Genomic DNA, 16,860 nt, shown 5'->3' on the forward strand with positions numbered 1-16,860 from the left:
GATGCAATCTGGTGCATATTTTAAGTCAAATTTGATTTGCCGACGGATCTGGAAGTAGTGACTGAAATGGGGGAGGGGTCTAAGGGTAGGGGGTCTACCCCTCCCCTTTGGAAATATTAGTTTGAACGTCCTTAGATGCAATCTGGTGCATATTTTAAGTCAAATTTGGCACGGAAGAAGCTCCCGTTCTCCTTTTTCTATTCAGCTTTCCTTCTTTCTTCCCCTTCCGCTCTCTTCACCTTTTCTCCTTTTGCCGACAGACTCAAAATTTGCCGACAGCGACCAAATTATTGGGGGGTGTGACACCCCCACCCCCCCCCCCCGCTCGCTACGCCCCTGGTTGCAGACTAATATTCCTGTACTGTCATTGTCGAATATACTACGCTAGCACTAACATGGACTATAAGCTAGCATTAATTCGAATGTATGTCTATACATTAAAACCATTCAATGCCAGCATTAAATAGTATACAAATAATGAATGGTTATGAGTGCAATATATGTGCAAATATTTCATGAGTTGAAAGATGGAATGTTCCATCTTTCAACGAGGCGCAGCCGAATTGAATGGAACAAATTACATCTTTCAACGAATGAAATATTTGCACTATTGCACAAATGGAAACCATTCATTATTTGTTTTATACAACATATTATATTAAGATGGGTAAAATGCACCCATGCAACAGATTGTTTTGAACAGACAGGGTTTCTCTGCTCTCTTACCATTGAAAAAAGTGCTACCAAAAAAGTATAACCCATGGTTCTATTTCATAGAGTGGAATAGAGCGGATTTTGCATGCAATCAACGAGCAATTGACCAATCAAATGACCAGAATACAATTAGGTGTTGTATAACATCGATTCCCGACTTTTTTTTTCCACTACGACCAGCCGGCATACACGTTTCACTTGAATTATTCAATTTACCAAAACAGGTGGCAAAGTTGCCATAATAGAACTAAATCTGAATATTCATTGGCTATAGATAACCTATTGTTGATAAAAAAAGAAAAGAACTTAAAAAAAAAAAGACCAGCAACTTCATTCCATTCATCATATGATGTGCGTCTACGAACCGTCAGCAGTTTTCATATACAAGTTAAGAACGGTTTACTAAAACAAGCCTACTGAGTCTCTTCTGCAGCCAATTATTCAAAACCTGTTGTGCGGAACTTTCGGCGTTGAGAACTTGCCACTGTTTTGTCTTGTCCCGCTCGCTTCTTTCTCTGATTACTATCATCACAGTTTGTGTCGGACGGCAACGGACGAAAGTGACCCGTCTACAGTGGGAGGAGGAATACTAGAACATTAATGCAGATAATTTCGTCTAACGTTTTGAGTATTGGGACTAGTCTACGATAAACCAACTTCGCGGTAAAAGTTACTTTAAGTGTAAAGGCGTTATCAACAACAACAACAACAAAGGTAATCTATATATATATATATATATATATATATATATATATTTATATATATATATATATATATATATATATATATATTTATATATATATATATATATATATATATATATATATATTAGAGAAAACCAGAGAAATAAGATATGACTCATAATTGACAAATAAGGAGTAAGTTTTAGAAAATATATTGGAATTTTCGGTCCCCCTGGGACCTTCGTCAGCAATACTTGGCAGTCGAATGAGAAGTACAAAATGTGACACAATGAAAGTATGACGTGATAATTTTGCAGGATTCCCAGTGTCCGAACATTTCAATCTTCATGGTCATTCTCTAAAAAACCTAAAATGTATTTTAATTGCCTCGAACTTCAAATCAACTACTGAACGTAAACGTAAAGAAATCGATTGGATCTTTCGTATTAAGTCTCACATCACCGGCCTCAACAAAGACTTGGGACACCTTAACAACTACCAGTTCTACAAGCATATGTAATCCGTTCTTTGCTCCTTAATCCGCTTCCTGTATAGTCATGGTTTATTTGGTTTTAATTCCATCATTGCAACTTACACTTATCTAGCGTCATACTTTCATTGTGTCACATTTTGTACTTCTCATTCGACTGCCAAGTATTGCTGACGAAGGTCCCAGGGGGACCGACAATTCCAATATATTTTCTAAAACTTACTCCTTATTTGTCAATTATGAGTCATATCTTATTTCTCTGGTTTTCTCTAATAATATTTTCTTTTGGAGTAAACGTGGATTTTCGTTATATATATATATATATATATATATATATATATATATATATATATATATATATATATATATATAAATATATATATATATATATATATATATATATACCAGGTGTACGGAGGTCAGGATGCAAAATGCATCCTCTTCTCCAAACTATAATCTATACCCCACCCAAGTATCATTAAGTACGTTTTCATGCTGAGGTTTTCTTTTTGGGGGGGAGAGGGGGGTGATGGGGGATGATGTACGTCGCAAGTGACGGAGACATTTTCGTCAAGACAGGGAGCTCCTGGTTCAGAAATAGGCCTGTCTACATCTGCCTTCACTGGTAACCAGATGCCAAGAACATAATCCTGATATTAATGAAAGTATATAATATTAATCCTAATAATGATAAATGGTCACTACTTTTACCATATATTGCTCAAGTCTCTAAAGAAGGCTTTCTTGGTAAGCAAGTGGTCACTAGTGTGACCTTCGTATCAGTCCACGGACAGTAGGCCGAATGGTGAGGTAAAACAAATCCCCCCCCCCACCGCCGCCGTGCCCACACCCCCATTGAAAAGTTTGCAAGAGGTTGCTTTCATTTCGGCTATGCTGTCTGCACCCACTTGCAACTATCTGAAGACGCCACTACTACGGGTGTATACACATGAGAAGGGCTACTCGTGTTTCGGGAAAGCATACCAACTGGTACTGTATCAGATTGTGCTTCAAACATACATAACCACAAACCACGGCCAACCATGTCTGTCTGTATACGACCAAGATATCCTTCTGTCCGCCTTTCAGATAGAAAATTGGAAACGAGTACTTCTGCAGTTTCCCATGTCACAGTTGTACTCACAGTTGTACTGAGTTACTGAACCTACAGTTCCGAGTTATTATTCTGTGGTACGGTAAGTATAATGTTACAGGCTCATGATAAGGTTATCTAGGATTTTGATACTCCTATACGGTCTAAATACAACCTTACGCGGCCGAGTAATCAGTGGCGTCGCCAATGGGGGGGGGGGGGGTTGGGGCACTTTTTCTTCTCCCATAATCTTATAATAATAATCACCAGATAGCACCAAATTGCATCTTATGACCCTTAATTATTTCAAAACATTATTGAAGCAGAAGGGTTAATTTCCATTTTTTGTATAAATTTTTTCATCCTCAAACATAAATATCGGACAGACTAAGCCCAAAAATTCTCAAAAATAAAGTTACGCCAAGTTGCAAAATATAGCACCAGATATGCATCTAAAGACCCTTAATACGTAATCAAAAAAGTGGAAATAAACAAATAGATATACATGTATATATATATATATATATATATGTATGTATATATATATATATAATTATATATATATATATATATATATATATGTATGTATATATATATATATAATTATATATATATATATATATATATATATATATATATATGTATGTATATATATATATATATATATATATATATATATATATATATATATATATGATATGTATGATATATATGTTATTTAATTAAATTATTGTGGTTCGCGAGGATTTTCTAATGCCGAGTGTTATGTTCACACCTTCTAAAGGAGTTCAGCTTAATATATACTGTATCTAATCTTGGGCCAATTCGTTCAGATACAAGAAAGAAAAATAGTGTACATGCAAAAGTATATACGTTGTTTTTATTGAGATGTCTTGTTTTTTGTTAGCTCTACTAGGTTGGACAACGTTCTAATACTTAGTGCAACTCTATTTATTCTTCGAGGCATTCAATGACAGTGTCAACAGTTCCGAACATTTATCGAATATGTATCGGATATTGACAAATATCGAAATTCCGTTGAAACTTTCAGTACATGACGGTGTCGAAGTGTGCAATTAAAGGGCCGTATACAAATTATCCCCAACTGAGTGGTTGCACTGGCGTATACGTAATGTAAAGCCAGGGCTCGGACTGAGAGGGTGCGTCAACTTGTTTGGTTTTCTAATCCAAGCTCCCCCTCTCACTCTCTCGGACTTTTCTTTAAAAAAAACCTACTACGTACCTCCGTTTCTCTTTGAGGACCGAGGAGCTTTTTAATCTTTAGATTTTTGGGACAATTCGAGAAGCGTTTTTGTCCATGCACTATTTGCGTGCATGCGTTATACGGACATGTAATGCTACAGCAGCTAAGACAGGCTGTATTAGCCTCTTTGGCTTGGAATTCCTTTATGGAGTTTAAAAACTACGGATTTGGCAATCCAAAATTGCCCATAATTTAGATAAACTGATTTAATTAAACGGGTAAGTCCGGTTTTTCAGTGAGAAACGGTATTCGTCGCTATAAATGGTTACATTGAAAAAGTAATTAATAAAATCTAACCGAGGTAACTCAAAGATCTCATGCAGTTTACATTCTTGATTTCATTCATTTATTTATTTCTAGCTAATAAAAACTTTTACAGAATGACAATAGAACAGAAACTCAGTGTGTACATATACAACTCAATATATTGACATGGATTACATGCTATTGTTCTCTTCTTTACGGAAGCGTAGAAGGGACATTGCATTGACGAGTTACCAACTTGACAAAACGACAATTATCTGCAAATTGACGAGTTGACGAGATGGTAACGTGACAAAATTCAGAAAATTGACGTTTTGACGAGATAACGGATCTCGTCAATGCAGCAATTTTCTGCAAATTGACGAGTTGCACACTTACTACCATCTCGACAAGTTGACAAAATTCAGAAAATTGACGTTTTGACGAGATAACGGATCTCGTCAATGCAGCAATTTTCTGCAAATTGACGAGTTGCACAGTTACTACCATCTCGACAAGTTGACAAAATTTTGGAGATATCTTCAGATCGAATTTAGCATCAAATGTGGCACCATTTTGCATCTAGCCCATCCTCCATATGCAAAAATTTTCCAAATAGGTTGGGGGCACCCCCTCCCCCTTAGACCCCTCCCCCAGGACGGCGATCCGTATCCACCTAAGTGCCCCCTATCAGATGCTGGTGCCCCCCCCCCCCAGACTGAAAAGTCTGGTGACGCCACTGTTTAGAGGGCATAAGATAAAACATAAAACTACAATGGCTGCTTTATGATACGTTGCTTGAATACTTTCTCGTATTAGTTTTACCACTCCTACCATGTGCCATCATATATTTTGGGTTTTTTTTTTTTTAGTACATGTTAGGTAGACACGATTTGATCCTAACAACAAATACTAAAGTGCAAATATCCGCATAAACACCTCGCTTGACATAAGATGGTTTGGATTCATGCTGGTATTGATAGGCGTTTAGGCCTATCACCACTATATGGTTTATTTACTACCTGCAAACTATTTTGTTTTTCCGATTTTGTTGAATCTCTTTAATCTCGGTTCTGTTTGACGTTTTTGGTTCCCTGACAACCGAACAACTATATGGAGTCACTTTTACCTACCTTGCAAGCTCGCGGAATGCAAAGTCGGCAGTGACTGTAACGCGGATCGCACAGTCGGTAATAACTATACATTACGGTTGGATTCGGTATATACGGCAGCATACAGAAACGCTGTACTCAAATGCCGAAGACTTCGTTGGTACAAATCCATTGGCCAGCTACGGTTAGACCGTCATTTCTCAGAAATGGTTGCTATGACAAAATCGTACTGGGTCTGCACAGCTGTTTGTCAATGTTCGAAAAAAAAAAAAAAAACATTCAACAGGTAGAATAAAACTATCAAAGGAACATTAAATTGTACTTGGTACTATTAAATTAGTAAATGTTGATAATATATTATATGTAGTTAACATGTCGATAACAGTGGCCAGGGCTTACCTTAAATTAAAAAGTAAATTAAAATGTCAATATCTCTTCAACGGTATGTCCGATTTAGTTGATACTTGGTATGGTAATGTAACTACATATATAAGTACATGTTCTTTGCAATAAAAATTTGACATCATTAATATTTATGAGTGGGTGTGGCTTAATGGGAAATTGTCAAAAACAGCCTGTAAACACAATGTCTCAACAACCACAAGTTGAATTAATATGATATTTGGTAGATATATGCTCCATGATGAGTAGATGTGCCCAATTGTTCTTGGTTCTCATCTCATGAATATTAATGAGTGGGCGGGGTTAACCGTGCAATTTGGTTCCTACTGGTATGGTGATGTTGGTACAAAATAAGCACATTTTCATGACGTCTCCAACTTTATGTCATTAATATTCATCAAATTGCAAGAAATGGCTTTAAAACACAAGACAAGAACCAAATGTTCCATGGTTTTCATCTTTGGTACATTAGGTTTGTCCCAGAATGACACTACATTCATACAATCAACCGTGTAGCTTCTTGGGTGCATATCATGAATATTAATCAGTGAACATAAAAAATCTTAATCACATATCTTTAAAAAAATAGTATGTATAATTAGCTTAATATATAATTGGAAATACAATGTAAGTATATAGATACATTCTTATGAGATCATAAAATTTGACCTGAGCATTACTATTCGTGCATGTATCTGTTTTTATACTTTGTCACTATAAATCGACTTTATCAACATGATAACTGATGGTGCACAAATTGGTGTGCACAAGTTCATGAATATTATGTATGGCTTACCTCACGAATGAATATGTTTAGGCATCGGAACCACTAAACGTTTTCGTTTTCTCTTTTTTACTCCTCTTTTTTTGTTCCACGTGATCCATTAGTTTGCCATAGTGCAGCAACCCTCTATGTGTGTATAGTTTGTACATATAAGGTGAGTTTCACAAAGACTCAATGCAAGTCAAATGCCTGCATTGCTTTGTAGGAGTATAGTGGATCTGAATATTGCTTTATAAACGGGCCATTGTAAAATTTTACCAATTTATTGTTATTGCTATTGTTATTGTTTGGGGGCGGGATAAGGGGTTGGAGGAATATTGGGGATATGGAAGAGGATAGGGGGAAAGGATTTTCTTTCAGCGGCTATACAACATTAGTGTGATAACCTACGAGATTAGCGAAGAGGATATTAAACACAATAATTCGTGCTCATAGAATTTAGTTTTCTCCAGTTATTTTCCGTTATTGGTTTTACTTGATCGAAGTTATGACAGGGCAAGGGATTGGTAAGAGTATTGACTCCTCCTCCTACTCTTCCTCTTCCTCTTCATCTTCATCTTCTCTATCTTCATCTTCTCTCAGGCTGTGGGTTGAATTTTATGATGGACAAATGGATCGTCTTTGCTGCCACATGTCTCCGCATTTGCATCATAAGTGGTTCGTTGAAATCGAATGGGGTCATCTTAAGAGAATTAGTGGTACAACTAAACACAACTCATGCTACAATTGGCTGGGCGTTTGGATTACAAAATGGCATGTCGTATTTATTCGGTATGTCAAATTTTAAAGTTTAACTATTTTATTAGAGTAAAGTTAAAAGCAACTTTTTGTTGTTGTCTCAGTGTCGATTCCCCATCTGTTACAACAATTCCTATCAAGGAGAAATTTAAAATCTTTCTCGTCCAGCCTACATAACACTCTGACCATGTGTATTTATTTACCAGCCCCTTTTACAAGGCTTCTTTTAGAGGTGTTCAGCCACAGACAAGTGGCCACGATCGGTGGATTTCTGGCTGGCGCTGGCTATATCTACTTTGGGCTTCAGTGTTCTTACGTGTATCAGCTATTGATCGGTTTAAGTATTTCAGGTAAATTCAATTCTTATTACATTTATGTGTGTATTCTATATCATAGTACGTATATATAGTGTTCTGTTATGTCTCCAGCTTATACCGTCGCTAATTGCCCTTCTTTTCAGGTTCCATACAATTCTGTTTCTGTTTGGTATACTTTGAGAGATTTTGTGAGGTTGTTGAATCGCTGCTTAAAGCTTTCTTATACAATTGCGCTGGTTAAACATTTCCCGTGTAGGGGGCATGCAGCTTTCTGCGGGTCTACAGTGGCATTAGCTAGCAGGGGTCCAATAACTGGTCTGCTGGGTGATCTTTAAATTTTGGGATTTCATGATTGACTGCATATTTGTCGTGCAGCTGTAGCTTACTCTCACGGCGTTTCTGTGAAATACTTTATGGAGCCTGTGCCCCCGAGGGAAATGCTTTGATATAAGCTTGAGGAAGGTATACCTCTTACATTGGTTTTCACATTCATACTGAATGGGGAGGAGGGGGGGGGGGGGTGGGTGAACCAGTTGTCTGATACATGCGTGAAACTCGAGTAGCAACATGATGTAAGTTACCGTATACGTTTACTATATTATGTACCTGCTCTACTTCTATGTATTGAGTATTTTTGCAACAGGAAGTGACCAACTGAATATTAGTTATATATATATATATATATATATATATATATATATATATATATATATATATTTATATATATATATATATATATATTTATATATATATATATATATATTTATATATATATATATATATATATATTATATATATATATATATATTTATATATATATATATATATATATATATATATATTATATATATATTATATATATATTATATATATATATATATATATATATATATTTATATATATATATATTTATATATATATATATTTATATATATATATATTTATATATATATATTTATATATACTATTTATATGCTCCTTTTAGGAATAGGTTTTGGTCTGGCAACCCTTCCGTCGTACCTAACTTTGGAACAACATTTCCCACACAAATTTTCTCTCATGTTAGCTATTGCTTGTCCATTTAATTTCGTCGGTGTCGCATTGTTACCTCCGGTATTACAATTCATCGAAAGTTTATATGGACTTAGGTATGGAATAGTATTATTTGGTGCAGTACTAATGCACTTAATCCCATGTGGGGTTGCTTTGAGAGAGCCTTCGTCATCCAAAGTTGAAATCGTTCAGGAAAGTTGTGCAGAACAGAGTGAAGAAACGGACATTAAGCTGGTTTTGAAAAAACAACTTGACCAGGAAACTGAAGAAGGAATTCCTGGAGAAGAGGAAGAAGAAGAAGAAGACGAAAGTGGAAGTAGATGCCTCAATTTCGTAGATAAATATTTATGTTGCTTCTCGAGTCTTGTGCACCATGGAAACTTTACCATCGCTGTACTGTTGGAATTTACTTCCCTTTACCTGTACACATCTTGGGCACTATTCTTAGTGTCCCTAGGGGTGACTGCAGGATTAACACAAAACGAAGCTGTGTATCTGGCTAGTGCTGGTGGAGTCGGCGGGCTATTAGGTTCCATCTTGGCAGCATTGATGGTTCACTTCCAAAAAATGAACGCCTATACTGGTTGCCTCGTACCTTTAGTTTTTATGATGTTAACTTTCCTTCTGTACTGTTACGCCACCAATTTTTATGTCCTGTTGGTGGCATCAGTAGCATGTGGTTGTCTCCTGGGACTCAATTTCAGTGCCGTGTTCGGGATAACCCCTACTCTAATTTGTCGGCGTCATTTCCGCCAAGCAGTAGTGATAAGTTTCGTATTGGATGGTTTGGCGACACAATTTGGTGGCTTATGTTCTGGTAAGCTTTCACGCATTTTTATAATTTACGATTCAATTAAGTGCTTGCCTAATTAGGTACTGTTTCCATTCCTTGCGGGAGGCAAAATGAATCTATGCGAGGGTGATGGTGTGTGGTGACTGCGTGAATGTGTGCGTGTGCAATTGTTTTGTATTCTAACTGAGGATTTGAACAAAGGAATTCCAAGTCCTCATACGTCATTTCAAAAGAATCACCATGTCCTCACAAGATTTCAATTGTTAAGGGTTATTGTTTAGGTTAGGATCCATGGATGTGCACAATAGAAAAACAATGCGCGCGTGCACGTGCGTGTGGCTCTGTGTGTGTATGTGTGTTTCTGATACCGGCGTCTATATTCATCCATCCACGTGAAGTCGATTAAGGCCTAGCCTTAACTCTTGCACTGTCTCGATGAAAAATAAAAAATAAAAATAACCTAGATACATTTATGTTGACGTAACAAGAGTATCCATTCACCAATTATACGCAAACGTTTAAGGTGACGTCAACTTGGTAAGATCTTTTCGTACATATATGGTAAAATACGCTAGAAATTTCTAATGATTCATTGTTCATTAACGGAAGAATTTAACAGTTCGCTGCCAACTTGAAATGACAAAAGGATTTATTTTTATTTTTTTATGAATGATCGTCAATTTAACAATTTGTAGCCAAACGATAAATCGATGACTAATAACAATAAATCCAATTAATTTAACAGTTTGTAACAAAAGGATGAATTACATATACTCATCTGAAAGTCATCATTTCAAACGTTTACGGCAAAATGATGAATTGATCACTTGATTCATCTCGTAGTCAATTCAAAAAAAAAATTTGTTTCAAAATGATTTAATTACGCTCCCATGAGATTGTCATCGTTTCAACATTTTGTAGCAAAACTATAAGTTGCGGCAAACTTGCAGCTAAAAAACCGAAAGCTCTATTTTGGAATATTACTCTTTCCACACAGGTATACTTCAAGACGTCTTCAAGTCAACCCGTGCAGTTTATCTGGTTAATGCTGCCCTCTGTTTTTTCATGTCGCTATTTGCCCTGATGTGGGGCTGTAACGATACACCTGTGAAACAGTGTGGCGAAGTCACGTTGGCAAAGACATCCCAGAGTTTACTAAAGTAGTAAAATAAACCATTGATAGAGCCTGCAGGCATATACGCGCCTATATATAACCATGAAAGCCATTCAGACTACCATAAGCCTACGTTTTGATGAAGAATTTGTCAGGGGCGGAACGGGGGTTGGGGAAGAGGCACCGAGGTGAGATGCGCCACCCCTTTTGTGAGAAAACAAATTACATTAGGAAATTATTTCTTAACTCTTAAATATGCTTTGTATTTAGAATTTCGTCAGAAACATCTCGTTTTGGGTTGATATTTTGTCCACGGCATTATAGGAAAAACAAAAGCAAATTTAGATCAATTTGACGCGATGACATCATTTGCTCTGCTGTTGCCAGATGCATTGACAAATATCACTCATTTCACAAAAACTTGTGTAAGTCGTGATGCAAAATGCTACTAAGAAGTGGTTTTGATCTTAAGATGCAGAAAGCTTCCATTAATTTTGTACTTTTAAGAGAAAGAACAAACGTAAAGAAGGCTAAGAGGGAGAAATCAATATCCGTCTGATTCAGAACCGAAATAGTTGGGTGAAGTCAGCTTTCGAAAAATCAATAACTAAAAAATCTGTAGTCTATATATAATAAAAATGTGAAGGCTGCAGTTTGATGCGTGCTATACTATACTACGTAACTGCGAGGTAACAATCTGAGGGTGGAATTGTCAGCTATCTTCAATTTTTAAATGCATTTGAAAGTCGCATTGTGTTGATGTAATGAGAGACCTCAACAATACTTTTATTAGCGTCCTTTCTATAGTTACTGTTACACGTTTTTTTTTTTGAGTTAATGTTTATGTGACATGTGATTCTATGTGTTATATATCTATGGGCTGGTGTGAATATGTGATATCTTATTTTTTTTTCCCTTTATGTTTTCTTAGTTGCTGTTTTACATTTGATTAAAACCTTTCTATGGCTTTAAATGTAGCACACATATAATGATAGATAATTACTAAAAGAGTAAATGACTAAATTACAACTTTATTCTTTAATTGTTCTTCAAAGTCTAAAAACTTTGATTTCCCGGGAAACATGTCTCAAAATATATATGACCATGAAATAAACTAAACAAGATATATGATCCATCTCCGATAGGAATTTATTTTCCCATCGAAAACCCCTGCTATACTATTATCTACTACACATGCGCCATAACCCCCCCCCCCCCCCCCCCCCGCGAACAAACGAAAAGAGGGAAAAGGCCCCAGCGCCAGAAGTCGGTATAGGTTTTTTATGTACCCGACCGACCTTGCGTTCACTGAGACTTCAGAATTAGATTAGAATATATACATACATACATATATATAACTATATATATATATAACTATATATATAACTATATATATATAACTATATATATATAACTATATATATATACATATACTATATATATAACTATATATATATAACTATATATATATACATATATATATACTATATATATAACTATATATATATAACTATATATATAATTATATATATATATACATGAATATATATACATATAGGGCTCTCCATGAAGACATCTTTTACAGATTAACTGTATCGCCTCAAAAAGAAAGAAAAAATTCGCTCGTTAAACATCGCTAAAAGTACAGTTTACAATGCTTTGTATGGATTACTATACAGGAGGTAATACTATGTATTGAGAATCATCTAAATCAGGAGGAAAAAAAAGAAGCAAATGTCCCTAAACTGCTGTCATAGCGCCTTGATAGAAGGAAGTCTAAAGTGTGAGTATATACGTGGCCAGTATTTGATCTTTCTAGCAAATTCTTGGATGAGTACTGATAACCGCGAATGAAGAAGAGGAAAAAGGTCAGAACTTGAGTTTACTTGCAATTGACAAGGAGTCGTATTTCACCGGAATTTCAAACATTTTTAGGATAGAGGAGACTTTTAGATCAATATTTCCTTAACGTACATACGACTGACTCCCAGTGATTTCTGTGCAGGTGGTTTGAGGAAAATATAGATATGGCTAAGGCTATTAAACCGGTATCGGTTTACAAGTTAAAGGGTTGTCAGAACTGCAACCTCTAATAAAAAATGTCCTTCCATTCCCACCCCTCACATCCGTTTCAGACCCCTTTTCCGGTTGTATTAGAGGGTACAAATTTCTTCCCCTCCCTGCCCACTCCCTTCTCTTTACAGGTATAGTAGATAGATTAAATTCCCTAACCTGCCTGGCCCTCTCTTCTCCTTTTCAAGTTGTTTCAGATGGATCAAATTCCTTTCCATTGTTGCCCCCTCCCCCCAATTCTAAGTTGTATGGGATGGTTCAAATTCCCTCCCTTGTCTACCCTTTCCAAGTTTCATTAGATAGATCAAATTCCTGACACCCCCCCACCCCATTCCCTTTCCAACTTGTACTAGAATTAATATAATCGTCTCCTCTCTCATGCACCCTCTCCCAAATTGTCTTAGATGAATCAAGTAAAATCCTTCTCACTGTTTAACACCTCCAAATCCTACCAGGGAGTAACCAGAGACTCCATGGGTCCTATACTACAGTTAATGTTTATTTATTTCAGGAAAACAAGTAAGTCCCCATCAATTTCAATAAAACGATATACTTGACTTCACCGGACTTGTGAGTCCTTCAGCAGGGCTGCCGGTTACTGTTCATTTTGTAACATTTTGGTCTCCTCCGACGGTCTGAGGTCCAGTACAAAATGTGGTACCCCCTTTAAAGCCACACGTTTCATATTTCATGGTCTGTGAGAGTCACGCTGATAGGTCATCGCGAGGTTGTATTCCTCTAGGAATTTCGAAACCAATGTCACTGGATGACACATCGAATGTAATATTGTGTTGTCATTTCGATAACAGAAACCATATGGCATATGTCAAAAGTCACTGTTACTGTGTACGCAAATTGAGACTGGCAACTTAAGAGGAGGTATAACTGCTATAGTTGTATACATGTGCAATATGTATTGTACCAAAGACACCAGGGAAATCCAGTCTAGTAATAGCTAGTACAAATTTCGACTCTCTGGAGTTTTCAGTTGATAATTCGATTTGATTTATGTTTTCTGTTTACGAATCACTCCTCAAACTTTCGTACCCGGTAAAGTGGGGTTTTTTTTATAGTAAGGAGACAATTTTTGTTCCCAACTGGATCGTGGAGTGAACGTAACGGTTATCAGGAGGCTACAGTGTTGTCGAGTAAGTTTAGCGGAGATTTTTCAAAACTACAAATTAGTGCTTTCAAAACTTATTTGGGGGAAACAATGCCGATACGTGGACTAGAATTCGACAAGGATATAAACTGTGTTATTAAAAGAACAAACCTGTGAACCAACAGTTCTTTAACGCTTTCTCTGTCAAGGAAACCGTTTTCAGTACTTTGAAACGTAAGATCAGCCTTAATCAATCTTACTGTAGCTTGATGCTAGTAGCTGTGATATGAAGGTATGTGATTTTGTCTGTGAAAGTTTAACAAAGACGATTGTGGCCAATATTTACGCGGTATTTTCAACAACATTGATATCGCCATTAACATATCTACGCAAACGTTTGTTCGTAAGTTTTTAGGAGAATGAGAATGAGCACATTCGACATTAGTATTAAATCCGCTAAAGAGAATTGTTTGATTTTAGATTCTGGTAATATTCGTAAAATAAACTGTGTCTATATATAACAATGCATCGAAACAGGAGACAGTATCGAATGCACACCAAGCTCACGTCGGAAAGTGACAGGCGTGCATTCGTACGACAGAGAAGTTTAATGTTACTCCAAAGTTATCGTCGAGAACCAACAATCCAAGGTGGTCCCAGATTTGTCGGTAGGAATTTGTCTGGCCCTTCTACACATAAGCCTTCTGATCCTAACGTTGAGCAGACGGCTGCTAAGTACGGTTGCAATAAAGATAGTAACAAAAGTATAACTGTAGCAACGAATCCAAGGGAAAGTCTACAGATCGATAACGTTGAAAACCCACCGGGAACTTCCGGTAACACTTACAAGCCAAAATGTCCATTAGTTAGGAGGGCCGCTACCCCTGGGGTGGTACGTCAAGGAAAAATGCTAGATAGACGAACGATTCCTGCGGTCGTCAATTCTTCGAGGGCAACGGTGCAGGATAATTTAGGGTCACAGGGGGTACTGACGGCGAAAGCAGGAACTCGCGAATATGTTCATCATCATCCCAATCCTGCTTCTAATCATGGCGTTCCACACAAAATACCAGAACCTGATTGCACTCTGGAACCTCGTCTAAGATTGACGCATCATCCCGACGCTGACAGGAAGAATGTGACATTCCACCATCACAAACAAACAGCTCCGTCAGTCCACAGCGACGCTTCCGAGAGAAATTACTTACATTTAGAGACCACCGAACTTAAAATCAAGGATTTTCTACGACGAACCAGCGCTGTCGTGGCATCACGCTCTCACAACGACATTATGGAGAAAGCGGAGAATATTCGAGCAGAAAACAGCCCAGTGCCCGGATTTGTCGGCCCGGAGGAACGGAAACGGCAGTTCAGTAAAGTGTATCATTTAGAACCACCACATGCTATGGCCAGGTCAGCAACGGATACAAGTAATACCCCGGTTAGTTCTAGCTCATCGGCGAACGGCCGAGACCGGGCCGATTCCCCGATAGCGCTGCCGCCCTTGATTCTACCACCGATCAGGCAAGCGGACGGTAATAGTGGCCACAACCACTGCGGTACAGCCTACATGTCCAGTGGACCAGAGAAATCGGGAAAGCCTTTATCGGGAAGCGAATGGCGTAAACTTAAAAAGTGTCGATACTTGAGACTTGGTCAATATCAGAAGGATTCAAGTCTGAAGGAATTATCTGTGCAAGAAATGTTTCCAAGAATGTCACAAGAACGAAGGAACGATGGCAAAGTGCCACCCAATGAGTCATAATTCATGGAAGGGGAAGAATATGAGGGGCCAACGTGGGGGGGGGGTTCAATTTTCTATATTACTGTATAATATCGTTATTTATTTGTAGTTTTCTTAGTGCCTTTCATATATACTTTAGTAACAATCATAGATGTCAAATTTGTCACATTTTGTATCAAAAGCGAACTTGAAGCAAACAAGTGTACTGTAATACTATAGCATACTAGAAACTAAACATACCCGTGAAATGTGTTGGGTTCATGTTTAGATTGAATCCCAGTTTTGGACGTATGCAAATCTTAAAGAAAACGTGCAAAAAGGTGTTGTCATTGTACATGGCATTGTACTGGTAACATTTCTGCTTCAGTGCTTACACGCGATGATATATATATATATATATATATATATATATATATATATATGTATACCTCTGCTCTGACCAGTTTAGTGGACTGACCTCTCAGGATTCGGTATCACGTTGTTGACGCTTCGATTTTAAACTTAGGTCACAAGTTTTACTCCCAAATATGCTGGAGAGTAAACAGATTTCTTTCTTTCTGTCTTTCATCCGCAAACTTCAGCAATCACTTTACTGACGACCTTAGACCACTGAACCATTTAAAGGAGCAGTAAGACTGTTAACTTTATGTGGTATAGACATGGTGGCAAGTATAGATTAACATTGATCAAATTTCATTTCAATTAATGAACAAACAAGAAATCGACCATTTTGAAATTGCTTCACACTGCTATAAGGCAACGAAATATATCAGCGTATGACTTTAGGCAGAAATTTAATCTTTAGTATGTGATCGTCCAAGCAACAAAATAAAATGATTGTCTGTAATATTTATTTTAGCTATTCCGGCTTAAATATCCACTTGTATGTTCCTTTAAGGCTAAATTGATGACGACGTTAGCTCCTCAATGCAGGCATATAGTTGTTAATGTTAAATCCAGTATTTGATAAATTCTATAACAGCGCAACCAAACCATGTGCTGTTAACTTCATATAAACAACAGCTAGGGCAACATCCCTGAATGACATTAAACTCCATTTTGTCCTTGAAAAGTGAACTTGCTATATGTGAGGGCATAAAAGTCTTTGTGTTGTAGGCTTATGTGTGAAGCTAATGTGTAG

General features: G+C 37.0%; 1 protein-coding gene across 5 annotated transcripts; it reads left to right on the forward strand.

Annotated features, from left to right (window-relative positions):
* The first annotated feature begins 547 nt into the window (after window positions 1-547).
* On the forward strand, window positions 548-11,172 carry LOC139967456 (monocarboxylate transporter 7-like). 5 transcript variants are annotated; one of them, XM_071971298.1, is made up of 6 exons: window positions 551-1,428; window positions 2,977-3,078; window positions 7,368-7,556; window positions 7,730-7,873; window positions 8,826-9,710; window positions 10,684-11,172. In XM_071971298.1, the coding sequence occupies exons 3-6, from the start codon at window positions 7,385-7,387 to the stop codon at window positions 10,848-10,850; spliced, it is 1,368 nt and encodes a 455-aa protein (XP_071827399.1). In that variant the 5' UTR covers window positions 551-1,428; window positions 2,977-3,078; window positions 7,368-7,384; the 3' UTR covers window positions 10,851-11,172. The 5 variants fall into 5 exon arrangements, with proteins under 5 accessions (XP_071827402.1, XP_071827399.1, XP_071827398.1 ...); XM_071971297.1 differs by having other exon boundaries at window positions 552-1,428; window positions 2,977-3,083; XM_071971301.1 differs by lacking the exon at window positions 7,730-7,873 and having other exon boundaries at window positions 548-1,428; window positions 2,977-3,083.
* Window positions 11,173-16,860: the final 5,688 nt, after the last annotated feature.

Source organism: Apostichopus japonicus, chromosome 5 (genome assembly GCF_037975245.1).
Source record: "Apostichopus japonicus isolate 1M-3 chromosome 5, ASM3797524v1, whole genome shotgun sequence".
Taxonomy (NCBI): Eukaryota; Metazoa; Echinodermata; class Holothuroidea; order Aspidochirotida; family Stichopodidae; genus Apostichopus; species Apostichopus japonicus.